The sequence below is a fragment of the Bombyx mori genome, chromosome 10, assembly GCF_030269925.1.
Source record: "Bombyx mori chromosome 10, ASM3026992v2".
Taxonomy (NCBI): domain Eukaryota; kingdom Metazoa; phylum Arthropoda; class Insecta; order Lepidoptera; family Bombycidae; genus Bombyx; species Bombyx mori.
In genome coordinates, this window is record NC_085116.1 from 1,922,410 (window position 1) to 1,944,981 (window position 22,572).

General features: G+C 43.3%; 1 protein-coding gene, 1 long non-coding RNA gene and 4 other non-coding genes across 6 annotated transcripts in view; 5 read left to right on the plus strand and 1 right to left on the minus strand.

Moving 5' to 3' along the window:
* Positions 1-2,458: 2,458 nt before the first annotated feature.
* LOC101747048 (protein hobbit) overlaps positions 2,459-22,572 on the minus strand; it is a 30,900-nt gene continuing 10,786 nt past the window's right edge. The window contains exons 17-36 of the mRNA XM_038013314.2: positions 21,490-21,662; positions 20,134-20,298; positions 19,761-19,961; positions 19,446-19,639; positions 19,205-19,326; positions 18,634-18,781; positions 18,348-18,554; positions 17,936-18,157; positions 17,654-17,767; positions 17,310-17,487; positions 16,647-17,137; positions 15,764-15,916; positions 11,168-11,284; positions 10,146-10,348; positions 8,982-9,081; positions 8,590-8,731; positions 5,235-5,455; positions 4,322-4,518; positions 4,132-4,243; positions 2,459-3,904 (exon numbers count right to left, since the gene is read on the minus strand). Coding sequence (XP_037869242.1) covers positions 3,842-3,904; positions 4,132-4,243; positions 4,322-4,518; positions 5,235-5,455; positions 8,590-8,731; positions 8,982-9,081; positions 10,146-10,348; positions 11,168-11,284; positions 15,764-15,916; positions 16,647-17,137; positions 17,310-17,487; positions 17,654-17,767; positions 17,936-18,157; positions 18,348-18,554; positions 18,634-18,781; positions 19,205-19,326; positions 19,446-19,639; positions 19,761-19,961; positions 20,134-20,298; positions 21,490-21,662 — 3,523 coding nt within the window. The 3' untranslated portion in view covers positions 2,459-3,841. The remainder of the gene's footprint in view (positions 3,905-4,131; positions 4,244-4,321; positions 4,519-5,234; positions 5,456-8,589; positions 8,732-8,981; positions 9,082-10,145; positions 10,349-11,167; positions 11,285-15,763; positions 15,917-16,646; positions 17,138-17,309; positions 17,488-17,653; positions 17,768-17,935; positions 18,158-18,347; positions 18,555-18,633; positions 18,782-19,204; positions 19,327-19,445; positions 19,640-19,760; positions 19,962-20,133; positions 20,299-21,489; positions 21,663-22,572) is intronic.
* TRNAD-GUC (transfer RNA aspartic acid (anticodon GUC)) lies at positions 8,157-8,228 on the plus strand. The gene has a single exon. It is a non-coding gene; the product is annotated as a tRNA-Asp (tRNA).
* LOC134199469 (uncharacterized) lies at positions 8,727-14,828 on the plus strand. The gene is made up of 3 exons (XR_009973977.1): positions 8,727-8,879; positions 10,124-11,308; positions 12,337-14,828. It is a non-coding gene; the product is annotated as an uncharacterized LOC134199469 (long non-coding RNA).
* On the plus strand, positions 9,589-9,660 carry TRNAD-GUC (transfer RNA aspartic acid (anticodon GUC)). The gene has a single exon. It is a non-coding gene; the product is annotated as a tRNA-Asp (tRNA).
* Positions 13,409-13,480, plus strand: TRNAD-GUC (transfer RNA aspartic acid (anticodon GUC)). Its single transcript has one exon. It is a non-coding gene; the product is annotated as a tRNA-Asp (tRNA).
* TRNAD-GUC (transfer RNA aspartic acid (anticodon GUC)) lies at positions 14,488-14,559 on the plus strand. Its single transcript has one exon. It is a non-coding gene; the product is annotated as a tRNA-Asp (tRNA).

Sequence of the window (22,572 nt, forward strand, 5' to 3'; positions counted from 1 at the left end):
GCCCACCTGGTGTTAAGTGGTTACTGGAGCCCATAGATATCAACGACGTAAATGCGCCACCCACCTTGAGATATAAGTTCTAAGGTCTCAAGTAGAGTTACATAGTGATGTAGTAGTTTTGCCGCTTTTAAAATAAAATACTTTAGTATCGGTTATTTTTCCTTGCTTATCTTCGAACGTCTAGTCTTAAAAATATCAGATATAGCTTAGTCATTATATCAGGGCGGATTTTTGTTCGGTTTGGACAAAGGCACGCGGGCCGCATGCGTTTAATGTTTAAGGGGCTTGCAGAAATTATTTAAAATATTGGTAATAAAGAAATAATCAAATTTATAACACATATTTATTCTAAACTTGTGACCAATTAGACAAAAATATTAAAAAAAGCTCTTAGAATGAAAAATAGATAAATTTAGTAGAAATATCGTCGTCGCCAGTATATGGTCTATTGGAACGTTTTCCAAAAAGAAGATCAGTTTTAGTAGTAACTATACTTGAGACTTTAGAACTTATATCTCAAGGTGGGTGGCGCATTTACGTTGTGGATGTCTATGGGCTCCAGTAACTACTTAACACCAGGTGGGCTGTGAGCTCGTCCACCCATCTAAGCAATAAAAAATAAAAAGGTTATTCCTAGCCCGAATCATAAAAAATAACGTACGAATAATTTATTTTTTATTCTTTACATTCTATAATGCAAACCTGGTTCAAAATAAAACCTTAAAAAGATGCGGTCTAGTAAATCGCTTCAAACGATAAGACCAACCTATTGATATATTTTACAATACTTGTTTGTAATTTACTGCTTTTGTAGTGCAATAAATTTCTCTAATAATCATTTATTACGAGATAGAACTTAAGTCTGCCCAATTCAGCTAATGAAGGCATTCACCAATTTACCAAGATCCCAGAATCCAGACATTCCATTAAATTCTGCCATAAAAATCGATTTGATGAGACTAATAAAATCACGTGAGAATAGACACCATATTTGGTATTGTAGTCATCGCATTAGATCGTGCCCTTAAAGTTGTTTTAGTTATTTACATAAATTTACATTAATTTCCGATAGGCCATCGATTTTGGGAAGATAACACTGTAAAAACAAACAACAGGGTGCTCAAACAGAAATGAGACAATTTTTTTATATAATCAAAATCATTTTTAATTTATTTAATAACTTATATATCAAAATACATGCTTAACATTAACATACTTCAATATTTTTATCTGTCGAACTTAACCTAAAAGATACTGAATAACCTCCCGGCAGCATTTGTGCGTGATTATGTTAATAGTTGTTTGGCTAAATATAAGAAAGCACAAACCGCAGAATAAAGACCGCTACATCTGATAAGGAGTGGTCATGGAAACATCAGCAATAAGAAGTAATTATAGGTGTTAGAAACTTTTTGCTTTTAAAGGACAGACATGACAATATCGCCTTAAATGAAAACAAAACTCTTATTAGTCTCTAACTCGCCATTTTGATTTTATTTTTGACCTTTTTAATTAATAAAGTCATATCTAATTCAGAAAAAGGCCACGTCTTGATGGAACTGAAATAGTGAATACCAAAAGCCGGTACGAAAATTTTACGAGTCTCGATACACAACTGTTCAACCCACAATGTACGCAAAATAGCAAATATTTTATTAGTTAAACACAGATTGTATGGAATGTCAATATTTGGCAGTATTCTTAGAACAGGTCATCGACCTCGTCGACCAAATGAATCCACAGCGTGCATAACACTATGAAATTGAAAAGATCATCCTGAGTCTATGTTATTTCATGGCTTTTTGTTTGGCTTAGACACGTTGTTAGTATGAGGCACCATTTAAGGTGATACCTATATCCATAGAGATCCTTCCTGAGATAAACATTTTGCATTGATTGATACTTTGACATGTAGTTCCCTGGTATCCCACGAGGCGCACTGAAATAATTATGTCAATTTCTCTCTTCGATCTTCATATTAAGGCGCCAGAATATCTACTAGACTCTAGGAAAGATGAAACCGAAGATACTGAGAATGAATCTATTTCTAAGATACCTAATAGACTAAAACATACATTAACAAACAAAAGAAGGCAAAATCAGGCAATCCAGACGCTTAGTAACAGAAATGGACATAATTATGTGGCGGGTAGCCATCATACAACGCAAGATAATTGACAGATGCCTGAATCTCGCTTACGACATTTTCAAGATAAAGCGCATATATACAAGTTCCGAACAACAACACGGACCGTCGGTCTACCGAGCAATATCACCCGCTCGGTGGAAGATCTTCCCTTTGTCGTATATTCCTACAATTAGTTCAGTGCGCCGCGTAGGGCACCGGTGACCTACACGGCAATCAATGTGTTAAGAAAAAATACATAATATTTATTTATTTATTACACATTATTATGCGGACTTAGTGCCTAGGGCATTCCCTACCAGTCAACCAAAGGTAGTGCAGAGTAAACACTACACAAAATATTATTATGTGCAGTAGGGATTTTTTTTGAGGTGGACAAAAGCCACGAGTCAATTTCAGTTGCAAAGTAGGCACGTTCTGATTCGAACAGCGGAGCAGCTATGGTATTGCTAGGCTATTAAAACCACGATCAGCTCCTACCCTGAGGCCGTGTGCGGGTTGTTATGTCTCCGGACTGCCGTAATCAGTGAAAACCAAAAAAGGCGATAGTTGAGGGCAGGCAGCTCCGTGTCGGTCGCAAATATTGCAATAAAATAAAAACTATTTTTCGTATTAAAAATTTTCATTAGTATTAATTACATTAAATCGTCTGTGAATTATAATCGAACAACATAAATTGTCAAAAAATCTCACATCACATTTCTTAACCAACTTAACTATTGATTCTCTAGGAAACCTGCGTACTTAATTGTAATATATTCTTAAACTAAAATTTCGTCTTTATTAGAGATTGTCTTTACAAATGTCTTATAAATATTATACTTTTGTAAATAAATATAAATAAGCTAAATATTAAGTGTTGGCCTCCGGTTTCCTCCGACTTCTTCGAAGTTTGTGGGTATGTTGTGTCATATAAAAAGGGTAGGTATTTAATGCCGTAGATTTAATAAGTTTAAACATGAAACGCTCGATTAAATCACCAGTTACCTATATCTACTGCAATAAACATTAAAATGATATACACTGATAAATCATGTTTACGATTCGTGAAATCTTAAAGAAAGCACTAAACAAATTAGGTTACGCGCGGCAATGTATAACGCACAGTGTCAGCATTCTAAAGAGTCGAAGGTTAAAATTCCTTATTTCAATCAAAATTGTAATCTCAAACACTTAATTCTCGAGATCTGTTCGTCAGTCGTAACAATATGAAACCTTAAAAATAAAATGAAAATAAATAAAATGGATATTCGTTCGTTGAAAATTCGTTTTTATGTACTTACACGTGAAAACTAAAATGTTGCTATTACATAAAGCACGTCCCTTCGCTCGTCACACTCTTACGGCGTGACGAAATATCGTCAGAACTCAATCCTCGATAAGGCAGAGCCAGAAGATAACCTAATTAATTTATTGATGGAGAAGTCTTCACGAAGGGTCCACGTCTCAGACTCGAGCTGCGGTTAACTGAGAAATTTGCTGTTAATCTAAGAAACGCCTTGTTCAAGTCTTATGCAGTCATTTTTTTCTTTTCTTAAAAAATACTTTTTATATATTATATAATTAATAGATAATCGAATAAAAATTTGATTAAATTTTGTAAATAAATTGATGTTCTCAATAAACATGATTGCCATAGTTTTTTTTTTGTTGTAAATAAAATATTATAATATCTAACATAACAAATTATACCAGTTACGATTTGGAAAACTTGAAGACGCTCGGTGTGCTCTTCTTCTGGGGTTTGTTCTCGGCGACCTTCAACGGAAAACAAAAACATAATTAATTTTGTGATTTATTTTTATACGTGATGTAGCTAAAACGCACAATGACAGAAAAAAATATTGAGTTATTATCCGTTCCAACTATTTTATCGACAGTTTGAATTAAAATTGTTTTTATAGAAATGATTGTAACAATTTTGTTTGTTTATCAAAGATCGGTTTGTGTGGGGCTAAGGCCAGGTGTAGGGTAGAGGGTCGCACCGTGCGCTCGCCCAGCAGCAGGCGCGCCTTGTCCTCCTCCAGCGGCTCGGGCGCGGCGGCCGCGCGCCGGTGCAGCTGCAGCTTCTGCCGGATGGCCTGCGACAGGATCACCCTGCGAGATCGGGGCCACGTTAACGACACACTCCAACATCATCATGACACGTATCGCGACGGACAAGAGAAGAGTGACCTCCTGGTGTCGTTCTTGGTGGCGAGCAGCAGGTCGAGCCAGGTCCAGGTAACGTTGTGGTACTCGAGCGTGGGCAGCACCAGCGGCAGGTCGCGCACGTCCTCCAGGTTCTTCTCCTTGCTGCCCTTGTACGACACGCGGACGGGCACCTCCGGGATCTTGATGTAGATGAACAGCTTGTTCTTCTCTGCACGCTCCTGGACAACGGACGCCCGGGATGTTTACACGTGTACACATTTTCTTAGAACGTTTTCAATTATTTTATAGAACAGTTTCGATGAACCTATTCTTAAAATAGCGGCAAGTTGGAGGGATTCTTTGGAAGTCCACAGAGGCTTTAAAAGAATAGAGGCATTCCAATTATACCAAAAATCGGTTTGCCACAAAAAACATTCACTCAACAGTCCGCTTCTTCTATCTAAGAATGATAAGACCTATAGAATGTTCTCATAAACGAATTGAATAACTTTTGCTTTTTTAAATAACAAGTCACGCACTGTGATCCGGCCCCAAATTAGGATTTCTTGTGTTATGGGTAACAAAGGCTGACATACATACGTTTCAATATATACATTTATATAATATACAGTTTAAATTTTTACTGGTGGTAGGACCTCTTGTGAGTCCGCACGGGTAGGTACCCGCGCCCCGCTTATTTCTGCCGTGAAGAATAATGGATTTCAGTCTGAAGGGCGCGGCAGCCGTTGTAAATATACTGAAACCTTAAAATTCTGTGCTTACGTTGTAGATATCTATGGGCTCCAGAATCCACTTAACATCGGATGGGCTGTGAGCTCGTCCACCCACTTATGCAATAAAAAAAAAAGTGGCGATCAGAACGAGGATCGGCCAGCAATTAATTAACCATTAACTTATATATCACATAAGACGTTTATCGTCTACATATAATCACCTTCATCTTCTCGACGTCATCTTTATCTTTATTGTCCCGTTTGACGTAGAAGTTGGAGTTGGAGTCCTTCGCCTTCTTCTTGAGTTTCTTGGAGCCCGTGGAGACGAGCCCGGTGGAGGGCCTGGGCGCGCCCTCCTCGTCCTCCGCCTCGTCTATGGAGTCCGGGTCCCGCTCAGGGAAACAGAACTTCAGCATCGTATTGAAGAACTTCTTTGTAAGGCCTGGCGAATGCTTTTTTTTTTTTTTTTTTTTTTATGATTGAAAGTTTACTGGTGGCCCGAAGGCCTTTCCAGTTTCACCAGGACAGGTGGGCGAGCAAAGGCTCAGCCAAGAGGGGTGGGATTTGCTAACAACTGCCCGAGCGCCTCCGAAGGAGACCTAACAACTCAAGAGCAATTGTTTCGCGAATGAATCTACTACCGGATCGGAATCGCGACCCGCTGAGAAGATCCGGCGAGAAACTCAGCGGGCTGATGCATGGGTTAGGTTGCACGTCGACCTCTTTGTCGAGTTCGACGAGTACGGTTACCGGGGTCCCTAAGCCTGCCCCTAGTATTAGAGCTGAAGGCATCTAATGCAAAGGTTATTGGATCTGATGGATCCGTAAGGACGTGTCTAGGGCGTCGACGGTGACTGGCTCCTGCATGATCAGGATTCGGGGAGTAGTCAGCGGCGGCAACGATAAGGCGATTATCATGACGCATAGCCTTATCGAAGTATCGTTCCGACGCTGACTTCATGTATTTCCGAATTGATTCGAGGCCCAGGTCGTCGTGTAGGTCAACGTTCCTCACGAACCACGGAGCCCCGACAGCTAACCTGCAAAAGCGGGATTGTAGGGATTGGAGGGTGTCTATGTGTGTGCGGGCCGCGTGAGCGAACACCACACTCGCGTAAGTCATGACGGGCCTTATGCAAGTTTTGTAAAGTGTCACCTTGTTCCGAAGGGACATTTTACTCCGCTTACAGATCATGGGGTAGAGTCTACCGAGAATAAACGCGGCACGGTCACGGACTGATTTTATATGCGGGCGGAATGTCATCGATGCATCCAGGGTAACGCCCAGGTACTTGACCTTCCTGGCCCAGGGTATGGGTTGTCTAAAGAGAGTAATCGGGGGTGTGAGATTCCTCCTCCTAATCCGGGAGGAAATCCGTGTGGAGCTTCCCCTCTGAAATAGCACCGCAGTACTTTTCGCTGGGTTGATGTCTATGCGCCATTTTCGGAACCACTGTCCTAGGGCTAGGGCTGCGCTCTGAAGCTTCTTCGCGATTAGGGACTTATTTCTACTAGAATAGTAAACAGTCGTGTCGTCGGCGAATAAAGCTAAATGGGTCGGCGGCGACCGGGGAATATCGTTGACGAATAAGCTAAATAGGAGGGGTGAGAGGACAGAGCCTTGCGGGACTCCAGCTGTGAGAGGTCGTGGGGAGGAGCGGGTTCCCTCGACTCGATATCGAAAAGAGCAGTTCGACAAGAAGTCCCGTATGATGAGCACGAGACTATCCGGCACGCCCATGTTGAATAGTTTGAAAATCAAACCATTGTGCCAGACTTTGTCGAACGCTTTTGCGACGTCGAAGAAGAGAGCTCCCGTGTATAACGGTTTTGGTCGATTAAGCCCCACAAGAATGTGCTCCGTGAGGCGGTGCACCTGTTGAACGCATGAGTGATTTGTACGGAATCCGAATTGTTCATCGATAAGAATGCCCTTGGATGAGACGAAGTCTCTGAGGCGTTTGTAGAGCAGACGCTCATACAGTTTGCCTAGAGACATGAGGAGGCTAATCGGGCGGTAGCTCGTCGGATGATTTTTTGGTTTACCGGGTTTATGTATGCCGATAACGTCCGCTTCTTTCCACACCGCGGGAAAGATACAGTTCGCCATAGCGGCATTGAAAATAGATGCCAACATCACGATGAGTTGGACGGGTAGAAGTTTAATAACGCGGTTGGATATACCGTCGGAACCGGGAGCCTTGCGAGGACGTAGGTCTTTGATCAAGTCTTTAACTTCCATCGGGGTGACGGGTGGTAACGCATCAGAGGGTGGCAAGGAGGCTCTCCGTTCTACCTCACTGTCTACTAATTCTACATGAACAGGGTCCACGGATTGAGTGCTGGGCGTGCACTGGGTTTGCAATGTATCGGCCAGCAGCTCTGCTTTTTCGTCATCATCGAACGCCGCGAGTCGGCCTGAGGGGCCTACGAGGGGGGGCATAGTTACTACCGTATCCGATTTGAGAGTACGAGCTAAGCGGTAGTAAGACCTTTGAGAGGGCGCGAGTCCTTCTAAGAAATCAGACCATCTGGCATCTCGGACTTCGGTGATGCGAGACTTTACGTCGCGTTGTAGGGCACGCATTCGAATACGATTTTCCGCGGTAGGATACCTATCGTACGCACGGATCGAGGCGTTCTTAGCTCTAAGGAGTTCCCTAATATCGTCGGGCAATTTGAAGCGGTGAAGGAAGTCCTCCGCTACAACTTGCTTCGATGACCTATCTAATGTCGAGGTGATGTGTGACGTTACGATGTCTATGGCTTCAGCGGTATCCTGAGGAGACGGGATAGAGTCCGGACTAAACGGAAGCGATGGTGGATCAGATTCAGCCAGGCTGATGCCCAGCGTGTGCCAATCCACCACAGTCCTCGTGACGGGGCGAATGCACAAAGCTATGTAATAAAAATAAACCATTTTGGTAATTACATATATTAAAAGGGTAGAATTATTTCCTATATTATTTAATAGATATCGAGAAGATACAAACAAAACAACAACGGATCCATAGGACTTTGAATAGCATAATTCTATTTCGAGTGAACTGATTGCAGCCCTGCCCGCGCGGTGCGTGAAATACGTAGGACTCAAAACAAAAGTACATACAAAGTGTTCTATAATTTCGACGATCTTAACACAGTCTTCGGTAGTATAGTGGTCAGTATCCCCGCCTGTCACGCGGGAGACCGGGGTTCGATTCCCCGCCGGAGAGAATTTTTTTGCATTTTATTTTCCAAAAAAAATTAAGTGTATAATTTCCAAAAATTTCGTTTGTTATATTTATTTATTTTAGCTATGCAAATTGAATTAGTTTTTTTTTTTTGTCACGAAGTAAAAGTGGATTGGGATAGGCCTATAACCAGCAGTGAACGACTGTGTTCTAATGATGAAGATGATGAAATGTCGCCGATTAATGAGCATGGGATCTCGAAGCACGAAGTCGCAATTGTGTTGGATGACGTCATGTGAGCGTTTAATCCGAAACGCATGAGTGCTTCGCGGCAGAAATAAGTAGAATACGTATTCAGGTGTTGGCTCGCAGCGCGACCGCGAGTGGGAGGGAGAGGGCTCACCGATCCGTATGGGCACGATGTTGACCTCGAAGTGCTCCTTGACGGCGATGCCTCCCACGGGCGGGCGGTCGCGGCAGAACACGCGCAGCGCGGCGCGCCGGGCCAGCGGGGCGCGGCCCGAGGGCTCCTGCGGCACCAGCACCTGCACACCACCGCGCACCCGCTACACTCTGCTGCTAGGGGCGCTACCTCCGTGTGGGCGGGCAGCACCTCTTACAACAACAAATTCAATTCGCTATCCACTAATGACAGCGTTGATAGTGAACAAACTTCTCATTTAAAATTTCAAAGTTAGTATATGAAATTAATATAATAGTATTAATTATTATACTATTAATTAATACAATATAATATTCTTATATGAAGTAAATATATGTTTCAAGGTCTCTGACCTCTGGAAAGGGTTCGTTGGGTAACAGATTCTTGACGCTGACGTAGCCAACCTCCAGCTGGTGCTCCACTGAGTCGTCGGAACGAGACGTCTTCGTGTACCTGGAGAGGCACACGTTCAGACTTTTTTATGAAACAAACTTTTAACAGTGAAAATTATTGAAATATACAACAAACCAAATCAAAATTCCAAATTTCTTTAAATTAAAAAAAATTTAAAAACTCCAAATCACATAAACAACCATAACTATACATAGTGTATCAATATTTCGTTTGTTAAAAATTGTTGAAAATATTATTGATGTCATGTACATAATAATATAAACAACTAACCGTAATCGCCCGCTTCGCTGTGCATTTAAAATTAACATTATTATTTATTGTCATTATTATTAGGGAGTCCAACACTCATATAAATATTAGCCTATCCATTAAGTACATGTATTTTCTACATAGATACCAAGTTTCAAGTCAATCGGATGCATGGTTCAGTAGTTATAACGGAACATCCGTAAAAACCACTGTAGATTTATATATTAGTATAGAAGTATAGATAAGTATTTATTTAGTTTTAATAACTATATCAAAATTTCGAGACTGCTACTACAGTCTTCGGTAGTATAGTGGTCAGTATCCCCGCCTGTCACGCGGGAGACCGGGGTTCGATTCCCCGCCGGAGAGTACTTTTTGTTGTTTTTAAAAACTAAATTGATTATTTCACATCAATTATTATTATTATTGTATACATTTTCTTTAAAGAAACTATTCAATCGCAAATGTTATTTTCACATTTGTAAAAAAAATGTTCAATTATCAACACAAGTTGTATGTTGAATTGAATTTTTAGCTTACAAAATCTAATCGTAAGCAGCCGATCTGCGACAACAATATATTATATCGTGCCTAAGAAAGTCATCATTCCAAGACCATATTCCCATTTAATCGCAATAATTTTAAACATTTATAATCTTTTATGCTCTGTGAATAAATATTAACACTAATAAATTATAAACACATTAATAAATTATACTCTGTGAATCAACTAGCCAATTAGTTTGTGTATAATAATATCCTACTCAATGAGATTCTTACCTCATTATATAAATTGAAACCTGAATTACACGCAAGAAATATTTGATGTAAGGGTGCGGGCGCAGACAACTCACAGGAAGTTGGTGAGCAGCAGGTCGGCGATGCCCAGCTGTCCGTCGGCGTCGGTGAGCCGCCAGCGCGCGCTCTTGAAGCAGATCTCGTTGTAGCGGTGCGGCGCCGCGCCCGCCGGCACCTCGCGCCGCAGCTCCCGCGCCGCGCGCACCATCGCCTCCAGCTCCTCGCCCAGCGACCACACGCACTCCTTGCACTCGTTCACCTGCAGCAACCCGCCGCGTGCCTACTCATCGCGTATCCTATAGCTCAGATGGGTGGACGGTCAACCTCAAATTGACCACCACATTTGATCCACCGCAAATTGAAAAGCTGAATTCGGGACAAAACAGCAGCAGAGTTCATCCATATTATCTGGAACCGCTGCGTTCATCGACAGTGCGTTTCCAGAGGTATTTTTTGCCACGTACCATCCGACTATGGAATGAGCTCCCCTCCACGGTGTTTCCCGAGCGCTATGACATGTCCTTCTTTAAAAGAGGCTCGTGGAGAGTATTTAGCGGTAGGCAGTGGCTTGGCTCTGCCCGTAGCATTGCTGAAATCCATGGGCGACGGTAACCACTCACCATAAGGTTGGCCGTATGCTCGTATGCCTACAAGGGCAATAAAAAAAAACCACAGTAAGCTTTTACGACCGATCGATATTTTGAAATCCACGATGCCTACAGACCGAAGTATCCGGTGTAAACGTATCAAGCGACTGACTGTGCCGGGCTTCGAACTCGGCAGGGAGGTGCACATTTTTGTAATGAGCTTCGTACTCAACGTACGGGAGAAGTGATATCGTGGTACAAAAAAGATATCCACAAAATGTATGCATTTACGTAATTCCAGGTGATCACTTCGACAACCAATTAACACCAGGTGCACTATGAACACAAACAGCAAATGAACATGACCAGTTTGAAACCCTCATCCACCAGTAGACTATACAGGAGACCACGGGAAACTGCTGGAAACACTATTTACCAATCCTTAAACGTCTTCTATAGTTTTGTACAAATGAAACAAAACTGTTCCGTACCTGATCGTCCAAGCTCTTCAGTTCCGCAACAGCGACAGGATCGTTTCCCGTTATGGACCTGTTCTTCAAATAGTACTCCTTCTCCAATCGACGCAGTCTGGCCAGAGACTCTCTCACCTGAACAAAGCATTCGTAAAATTGGTAAGAGTCTTCTTCGGCATTATTCTAAATCTATACATATAAATGGAGTGTCTGTTTGTAATATTGAAATAATCGCTTTTTACTACATATACTACGTATTTACTACATATTAATATATATACGGTACATACACCAAAATAACATTTTTTATAATTTTGGTCTGTCTGTCTGTCTGTTTGCTCCGCCTAATCTCTAGAACGGCTGGACCGATTTTGACGAGACTTTCACTGATAGGTAGCTGATGCTATAAGGAGTAACTTAGGCTACTTTTTTTAAGACTAGCTTCGCTCCGCGGCGTCACCCGCGGTACGACAATAACCGCGGGTAACATCGCGGGACTCAACCATCAATAATAAAATTTAATGTTAGTTTATAAACAAAAGTAAACACACCCCATCACCTTCGTCAAAATAACATTATTACGTTACTTGGATAAGTATTTTAAATAGTCAAAATAAACAGCGTAACGACATGAATGTTGCATCGACCATTGAAGCGAAAAACTGAAGCATGAGGCCGCTGGTCAACGCTACATCAAGTCTTAACGAAACCTGTACGCTTCATGGTCACTGTTTTTAGAATAAACCCATAGACACAGCCCACTGAGTTTCTCGCCGGATCTTCTCAGTGGATCGCGTTTCCGATCCGGTGGTAGATTCTGCGAAGCACTGCCCTTGCTAGGGTCAGTGTTAGCAACACTCCGATTTGAGCCCCGTGAGCTCACCTACACACGTTAGGGTGAAGCTGAAATAGCCTCTCAAGGCTATCAGCACAGGTAGAAATTTTTTTTTTTAATTAATAAGATGACCACATTTTCGTGGAAAGTTGGAGGACGCAGAGAGATATGACCGAGTGTAGCACCGCCCCAGTCCCTTCCGATTCGTAAGGCGATTGATAGATTCACTGGGGAGCGGACGATAGTTTTCTCTGAGTATTGTACCAGGGTACTACGATCAGCCACCGGAAATTACTGGAGCTAGTAGCTAGTAGGACGAATTTTCAATTACATCGTAATTTAACTGTTCCAGCTTTCGAAGCAAGATGCTTCAACGCAGAAATAAGCAGAGAGGTGTGGTCCCTACCCACGCGGGCCCACAAGACGTACCATCATTTTAGTATAAGATAAAATATAAAATTTTCTATTCATAGTACATACTGATGTTAGTAATATTTTTAAGTTATCCTCCATTGTCACATCGGAGTGATGTTTAGACAGGTGTCAAGACGGCTGTACAAACATTATTTGCAAGATATTATGCTACACGTATATAGTACATACCTATAACAAATTAAGAATTTAGTATTAAAACAAAGACGGACGTTACAATCGTATTTCTTTATTGCTTAGATGGGGGGACGAGCTCACAGCCCACCTGGTGTTAAGTGGTTACTGGAGCCAATAGACACCTACGATGTAAATGCGCCAGCCACCTTGAGATTTAAGTTCTAAGGTCTCAAATATAGTTACAACGGCTGCCCCACCCTTCAAGCCGAAACGCATTAGTGCTTCACGGCAGAAAAAGGCAGGGTGGTGGTACCTACCCGCGCGGACTCACAAGAGGTCCCACCACCAGTGAAAAAACAATGTCTCACAGACATTTCGATTTACCCTTGGTCAATATTTTTACAACGATAATATATTTTATTATGTAAATTTACAAATATTTTATTTCATCATCAATAGAAAGCTCATCTTAAAATCTACCCTCAGACATAATATTGAACGCAGTTCCATAGTGAGTCTTTATATATTTATAATAACGCATTTTCTAAATCATCATGTACACTAAAAAACTTCACATTGTAATAATATCGATGGACTATGTACAATGAACTTACTGAATCTGTGCCTAACGTCGAATTTCTTTTGGCTAAATAACACGAGTATTTGTAGTTTATACAAATTAAATTTAAATATCCGGATTTAAAACGCAAGATAATTTTGAAAGACTGATAACATAAAAAATATTCTGAGTTCTTGTCAATACAAAAACATTCTGTACCAAAATCGTGATAACTTATCTTCAGTGATAAATTACTTTTATTTTGCTAAAAGTAAATACACGCATGTACCATTCAATTTCAGACACATTTACAAGGTCTTCGGTAGTATAGTGGTCAGTATCCCCGCCTGTCACGCGGGAGACCGGGGTTCGATTCCCCGCCGGAGAGAACTTTTTTAGTAATTTAAAAATAGTTTTCAAGTCCTTTTTAACCTACTAATTTTATTCGTACTGAATCGAGATTTATTCTAAAGACAATAATTTAAAATTATTATCGCATAAAAACTAATCAAGATATAGATTTCTATTGTAAAGAAATAATACATTTTATTTTAGTAGGGTGTGAAACAAACAAATCAGTTGGAAGAGGACTATGCCAGAAAACACATCGAACTAAGGAACATTCTACAATTTAAGTAAATATTCTTGTTAAATTTAGGTATTTTACGTAATCTATATATTAATGCGTGAAGCAAAAACTTTGTGCCCCTTTTTACGAACATTGCGCGGACGGAGGAGTATGAAATTAAATAGAAAAGGAGGGCAGAAAGCTTTTTTTTTTATTATTCCTAAAAAGTTCATTAAATCAATTAAAAAATATGACACACACTACCATTTTTTTTTTAATGCATGAACGGGTGGACGATTACACAGCCCACCTGGTGTTACGTGGTTACCAGAGCCCATAGACATTTACAACGTAAACGTCGCCACCCACCTTAAGATATGGGTTCTAGGGTCTCAGTATAATAACAACCCGCCCTTCAAACCGAAACGCATTACTCGCATACATTTATGTACTCTTTTGTTTATTGTTAAGCCTCTTGTCAAATTAAGAACAGATTAATAGTGTTTGTCTTATTATATTTATCTATAGTGCAGCCTTGCCGAAATCTGTTACTATAGAAGTGTATGATAGACTTTGACAATAGATCCTTAATAATGTTTAAACTTATAATTTAAATTAATTTTGGTCGAATTTCGACCGCTGGGCGACCACTAGTGTTATCAATGTTCTATATATGTTTTATTATTATGGTACGTATAAAACAGTAACATGTAATGATCTATGAACGCCATTTGTAAATTTATTTAGGGTTTTTAATAGAATGTAAGAAAATAAAACAAGAACAAATTCTAGACAAGCAGTTGATAATTTTGCGACGGAGGACAGAGTCTTCGGTAGTATAGTGGTCAGTATCCCCGCCTGTCACGCGGGAGACCGGGGTTCGATTCCCCGCCGGAGAGAACTTTTTGCCACTTTTTCTCGTGTTTAATGTGTCAAGGCCCTTATCTTATTTTCATAAAATCGTTCTTCATATATCTGAACCTTACTTCACAAATTACAAATCCAATTTTCCATTTCCTTTTTTTATTTCACATATTTTGTTAGAAATACTCGCATCATTGTTTCCCGAAGAGCATTGGATAAAGTGTTGTGGGAACTTCAAATTTTAAAATTTTCCTTCAATTTCATTATTGTATTATGTTAAAATATTAAAAATAATTTTTTTAGACTGCTTTTTTTGTGTCAACCAAAGTATTAATAGTTTTGTCTCGGTAGAACTATACAAATTATGATACTACTAGCGACCCGCCCTCGCTTCGCTTCGGAAACATGAATCCAAAAAAAAAAAATTAAAAAAAGTAGCCTATGTTCATCGGGGACAATGTCGGCTTCTAGTGGAAAAAGAATTTTTCAAATCGGTCCAGTAGTTTCGGAGCCTATTCGAAACAAACAAACAAAATTTCTTTCCTCTTTATAATATTAGTATAGATATAGATGAATAAGATTCATTTGTTGTTTATGTCTGTAGACGCTATTTGAAAGAACTATCTTTAATCGTTGATGAGAATAAACTGTGCGTCCGAGCAAACGTGCAAAATGTCGTTATAATGAGCACAAAAGCAATAACAAAATATAAAATAAATCACACAAACTCACTTTATGTGCTCCAGTGTTCCCTTTCTTACTTATTAAAGTATTTCAATATTATTATTACACTCAACATCGCATAATTCAGTGCTTTGTACGCGAACACTCATCAAACTAATTTTTTTTTATTGCTTAGATGTATGGACGAGCTCACAGCCCACCTGGTGTTAAGTGGTTACTGGAGCCCATAGACATCTACAACGTAAATGCGCCACCCACCTTGAGATATAAGTTCTAAGCTCTAATAGTTACAACGGCTACCCTACCTTTCAAACCGAAACGCATTACTGCTTCACGGCAGAAATAGGCTGGGTGGTGGTACCTACCCGTGCGGACTCACAAGAGGTCCTACCACCAGTAAACCGTTGACTGCTGTGTGGTAAATTTCAAATCAATTCTCCAGAGAGAGAACTTGTCTAAGCCAAACGTTGTAGATGTCTACGGGCTCCGGTAACCAGGCGACATTGGCACTTATGTATTTGGCTGGTGGGTGTCGGCTAGTGCGCGCGCCGGTACCTGCGTCTGCAGCTTGTGTATCTGCTGGCGCGGGTCCTGGTCCTGGTGCAGCTGCAGCTGGAACCGCATCCTGGCGCGGCGCTCCAGCGTGCGGCGCCGCTCCGGCTCCACGTGGAGCACCACGTTGTTCACCACGTCCAGCAGCATCGCGTACTGGTGACGCAAATAAAACTGTTTTTTATTATTTCTTTCAACACTGTCAGTCATTGTGGAGAATAAGCGGCAAGTAAGAGTATAGAGGTATTTGTTTTTTACATAGAAGCTAAATAAAGTGTTTAATTTTATTATTGTTCTCAGAAATAGATGTGTTTGTATCCCGATATACACCCGCTGTCACTACATAGAGGAAGATGAGTTCTATGCCCATGAGGATTAAGATGCCCCGTGCCGCCGGTAAATGCCAGTTGGTAATCGCAGTGTGCAGGTGTAATACTCAGACAAGCCGGCTATCAACTCTCTGGTGACTTAGTAATCTTACAGCGCCCACGGAAAGTGTAGTATAAGACGCTCCTATACTACACCTAGAACGCTCGAGAAGTACAACGCCATCTGTTGTCAGATAGCGGAAACACAATACTCGAAATGGAATTGAAACTCGAAATGGAACTCGTGTGGAATATTCTCGACGATTCTAGGGATTTCGTTTCGACTATAGAAACGTTACAGAGATGGCACGCAGTTAGTAATCGGAACTACTCGAAGCGAAACAGCGAACGGATCACCTGAAGCGAAGCGGAAGAAGCGAATTGAGAGTTTTGAAGTGTTTATTGAGTGTTTTAAGTGTTCTAAGTGCTAATACAGTGTTAACTTGTAACTCGGTAGAATATTTTTTATTTACCCCGAACCCCAGCGCGTAACAGTATGTTCACTGAGAGCAGCGTACCTGCAGCGAGTTGGTGCAGACGTCGAGGTCGTGGTGCATGAGCGAGAAGGAGTCGTAGGGGTGCGGCGCGGCGGCGGGTGCGTGCGGCGCGTCCTCCAGCGACACGTAGTGGAACTCGCAGGCGCAGCGCGACACGATGCGCTGCAGCTGCGCCGCGGCCGCGCTGGGCCCCACGGTGCGCCCGATGACGCCGCCCGCAGAGTGCCCGCTGCCCACCAGCCGCGGCACGTCCGGCAGCGCGCTGATCTCCGGGCAGCGCTCCTCGATCTCCTCCACCCCCACCCACTGGATGTGGTGGTCCAGCCGGTGGTTGTCGGCGGCGCTCACCGTGGCGTAGTACTGCATGGCGGACAGCGAGCCGCTCCAGGCGCGCGCGGCGGGCGCGGGCGGCCGGCTCACCCGCTGCCGCACCTCGGCCCGCGCCGCGCACACCATCACGTAGCCGCGCGTCTCGCACCCCTTCAGCACCACTTGCGAGTTCACCAGCTCCACTGCGGACGGGAACAGAGTGAGCCAGCGAGGAATTGCTATTTTGTGCTTACTAAAGTTATAACTTGTATTTCGCGACACATTTTGTGACATGAGGTCCAAGTCATCCATGATAGTATTGTATGTGAAATGTATCTCCCTTTAACTCGACACAAACACGCTTGCCGCACGCACCGAGGCAGGCGGTGTGCGAGTTGTCGTCGTCGAGCAGCAGGCGGCCGTGCGGCGCGGCGGCGGCGGGCGCGGCGGTGTCGGCGCCGCTGAGCTCGTCGCTGAACACGACGGGCGCGTCCCCGCCCGCCTCCGCCACCAGCGCCGCCAGCATGCCGCCGCCGCACTGGCTCGACACGCTCTGCTCGTACAGATAATAATTATGCCTGTCAGCTTACTATATCTAACGTTTTATTTAATAGTAATATTTTTTTTGTTATGATTTCTAAATTTTTTTTTTTAATAGAATGGCAAACAAATTTAATTGCATTTAATTATCAATTTACTTGTTTTTTATTCTTACTAACTTGTGACGTCGTAGGTGGCGGGGACGTGACATCGGCTTCTCTTTGCAATTTCGGAGAGGTCGCCGGCTGCTCTTCCTCCTTGAAAGCTTTTGTTGACAAATTCTTCTTCAGTTGCTGTCAGATACAAATCTTTGATTGTCGATTAATGTTAATATAAATAAATGATGATATTATAATGATAAAATTATATCGCCTCTCCTATACCAACTTACTGTCAATGTCAGGTAGTTTTGTAAATGGTACGTGCCTATCTATTGTGAGATTTCGTGAGGTGTGGAGTACCTGCGTCTTGATGTAGGTGTCGATGAGCCCGAAGGCCAGGTCCCGGTTGAGCTTGGTCCAGGCCCCGCGCAGGTGGTGCACGGCCACGCGGTGCGCCGGCCCGCCCCCGCCCCCGCCCCCACCCCCGCCCGCCTCGCGCGTGTACGAGACGCGCCGCACGCTCAGACAGTACAGCTTCTCCATCGCTTGCGGAGAGTCGCCTCCGCCGCCGCCCACACTCATCTGGAATTAATCGACTCTCGACATTAATCGATGAGTGACAGATGTGTTTAATACATCCTAGATAATTAATAATGATGTAAAAGAAATATTATTTTCCTAAAATGTATTTAGATTTCTTAAGAGTATAGACCTTGTTAAATATTTGTCATTAGTCTTTTGTTTTTTTTTCCATTGCCTCAACGTTCGTTACCTTGTCGTCGGCGGCGCGCGTCTTGAGCCAGATCTCGGCGTCGTTGAGGTCGCAGGTGAGGTAGTGCGCGGCCCACAGCGCGCGCGGGCGGCGGCGCAGCGGGCCGGGCGCGGGCTCCAGGCGCAGCGCGTGCTTGGCGCCGCACGTCACGCGCCCGCCGCACAGCTCGATGCCGCGCTGCAGGGACGACGACGACCAGTAGCACACCTGCCCGCCGGCACACGCGTCCACATTAGCACTCACAGCTGGACAACCGGGACCACCACATTCGACACATCAAGCTCACTTGCAAATTATGTAGTGTGAGGGACACGCTGACGTTCCGGTAGTGGCGGGAGAGCTGCGGCTTGCGGGGCCGCACGTTGTTGAACAGGCGGCCGCGGCGGGTGGGCCGCGTGATGCCCGACAGGATCAGCTTCAGGCTCTCGAACCATCTGTGGAGCGACGGGTCGCTGAAATGCTCGGCAATGCAACATCAGAGGCGACACACTTGATGATTTGAGTGATTGCAGAGGTGACCAAATCTCAAATTTCACAATCGGATTCCTCACTCTGTGCCCTACAAATTTGCTCGAGATCGGAATTAGAAAGAAGGGCTAAGGAATCTAACTACGTGGTCTCTGGAAGAGAACAAGTTCCTCGTATCACAAGATCGATCTGAGGTATAATGTCGAAAATGCTCATTCCTGCAATCTATGACAGAGGCCCGTGTGGCCTTGCAACTGATAATGCAATCAAAATTGCTGATCATCAGGCAGTAATTTGAGGTTCAAACTGGTTCCGTTTCCCTTGAATGGTCGCGTGTGCTTATCTTTAGCTTCTATACGATCACCGAAGTCGGATTGGCTGACAAGTACCGCAGCGTGCTCCCGTACAGCAGCAGGACGGGTCCGGGCGCGTCCCTGTCGGCCGGCTTCGTCTCCAGGGTCAGGTGCAGGTCCAGGCCCTGCGACCGGAAGGCGCGGTACGAGTCGTGTTCCTGTGTTCAAATATATTCTAAATAAATGGAATAATTCATTCAATGAAAACATCGGCTAATAATATTCGAAGATTTAAGCGTTGAAAAAATTGGCGGGAGTGCGTGCGAGAGTAGTGGACCTGGTTGCTGGAGTAGTCGGGCGTGCGCGTGGGCGCGCAGGGCGTGACGGCGTGGTGGTGGCGCGGGTCGGCGCCGCACGCCCAGGCCAGGCGCACGCCCAGGCGCACGCGGCCGGCGCTCAGCACGCGGCAGTCGTCGTACTTGCTGGCCGTGCGCACCAACACGCTCAGCGAGCCCAGGAAACCCAACTTGCCTGCACACACCAGTGCAGTGTTATAGAAATAGTACCAACTTTTCAATTCGACGATACGAACACTGTATTTCCATGCTCCTGTATGTAGTTGTTTTCAACGTTCACAAGAGAAGCAACCAACCGTTCGTCCAGTCCAAGACGAGGTCGGTCCACGTGACTTCCATCTCCTCGGTGGTGTTGTAGGGGTCGAGCGACACGTGCAGCAGGCACGTGAACTTGCTGCAGTTGAGAGTGAGGCGCCCGTGCATCAGCAGCCGCACCTTGTCCCACCAGGCCAGGGGCGGGGACGGGTCCAGGGACGGCCGGGACACGTGGTCGAACGCTGGAAGGCAATGACCCCATCTTATAGCGAACGTACGACTAGAAGTTTTTCGTGGCTTCTTCGTCTGCAGCCTTCCTTGTGTCAGAATGAGTCATCAAGTATTTACCGCGCTATGACATGTCCTTCTTTAGACGCGATGCGATTAATATGATCGGGCAAGTATGGTGCTCACCGAGATTGCAGTGAGCGATGACGGGGTCCCAGCAGGGCCCGAAGGCGTAGCTGAACTGCGCCATCTCGCAGCACAGGTCGTAGTACCACTTGAGCGGCATCATGCTGCGCTCCAGCTCCACGTCGCCCCAGGGCTCGCCCTGCCGCACCACCACCGTGCGGACAGCTGGAGTACAATAACACAACGTCAGATAACTATTCGTTAAAATATCGACACTTTTGTCGCTTGGCTAAGTTTTAGATGCCTTTGGGGGTTACTCTGCAGACTACCTGCTTATCTGCTGCCTTTAGATATCCAATGATAAATATACGAGCGTTTCATGTCATAGACTAATTTAAACTATTCATCCACTAAAAGTTATCGCAAGAATCAAATTGATAATCGATCGAATAAAATAAAAGTGAATGTTTTTGAAGTGAAAACTTCTTTAGAATCGTTGTGATTTCAAACCGGATGCAACGGAAAAAACGACAGGTAAGAGACACAAATATAAAAATGTGTAGGATGAATGAGACAGAAATATACATACTATTTAATACAGCGCCATCTGTGAGATTTTTTTAATACTAACGTGTGTATTAAAGCTCTTGTAGTGAATTTTTATTTAGGATTATACGTGAAATTAAAATGTCAATTCACAGAGGGCGCTACCTTACAATTATTTACTAATGACAAAATTTTACATATACTTAAGACGTTTAGGATAATTGTATTTTAATTTTGGAAGGTTTCACTTCTACCACGTGTGAATTGCACACATGTTTTTTTTATTTTATTTTATTGCTTGGTTGGGTGGAAGAGCTCACGGCCCACCTGATGTTAAGTGGTTATCGGAGCCCATAGACATTTACAACGTAAATGACCCAAAACATTAAAAATCGAGTCGTGCTCCCTTGTTTGCGAACTCTGGTGGTAGTTTATGCGTGCCAATTGTCATTTTTTAACAAAATACTGCGAATTGCGGTAGGCAGCGGCTTGGCTCTGCCCCTGGCATGGCTGAAGTCCATGGGCGACGGTAACCACTCACCATCAGGTGGGCCGTATGCTCGTCTGCCTACAAAGGCAATAAAAAAAAAAAAAAATTGAACGTTCAGATTTTTAGCGTAAATTAAATGAAAAAGTCACAAAATCTCTACAGTATTATAACCAACACGACAGTTCTAGTTTCAACGTTCACTCCTAATGGTTCAGTTCAGTTTGAAGTCATAGATATTTATTCAAATGTTAACGCTCACAACCTGTCGTGAACTGCAAAGGTGTGGCCTTCCATGACATGACGCGTTTGTCACTATACCAGTGACAGCATCAGCACTGCGTTTACACTTTATTATAAATACATAGAATAGGAGGTCTGACCCCGGGGCGGCGGCTGCTCCTCGGCGGCGAGCAACGTGCCCCACGTGCGCAGGCTGCTCATGTGCAGCAGCGGCTGCGGGAAGTCCCGGAGCAGCAGCTGCCACTGCGCGCAGCCCAGCGTCACGGCGCGGCACCACAGCGAGCTGAACTCCACGCCCTCCTCCGGCCACGGGCTGCAGCGCGCACAATACAATACTAACTAACTCAATATTGTGCTTTTTATGTTTTAAGCCTATTTCTTTTTTTTTTAAGAGATTTTATGACCTGATGACTAAGACCTTTAAGTCATGTCTTATTTTACTTTATATTCTTAATTTTATGAAAAATGATAATATGGAGTGAAATGAAATGAAGATGATTAATTTGAGACATTAATCAACTGGGATGAAATTTAATGAAATGAAATGATATGGGATGAAATATAATCGCAGTAAAATGCTGGTCATTTACTGAGATTTTTTTAGTGGACTTTTTGGAGGAACCCGAGAAGTTACGTCCAGCAGCTTTGTTTCATTTTCCCACATTTGTGCACTTTCACAGATATTAAACAGTTAATAAACTACCATTATTACACATTTAAACCTGAAGAAACACTAAATAGACAAAATAAAACAAATCACACAACTTCACTCCTCGCGTTCCCGCCAAAAAGTCTGTTCTAAGCCTCTCATTGATTCTAAACAGATTGTATATAGTACATAGTGTATAGAGAAATAGACGAGATCCGCGGGGCATCGCTGTCGTCAAATTTATTTTTCTAGCTATGCTAATAGTCTTGAGAGGCTATTTCAGCGTGACCTTTACTAATAGATGAGCTCACAGGGCTCAAACCGGAGTGATACTAACACTGACCCTAGCAAGAGTCGTGCTTCGTAGAATCTACCACCGAATCGGAAACGCGACCCACTGAGATGATCCGGCGAGAAACTCAGTGGGCTGTGTCTATGGGTTAAATTAAGCCTTTCGTTGTAAGCGACGGGTTCGACGAGAACGGGGACCAGTGCTTGAGCTACCTAAAAGCACCGTTAATAGATCCAGAGGATCCGTAATGACGTGTTTAGGAGAAATTTCGATTTGTGTCAA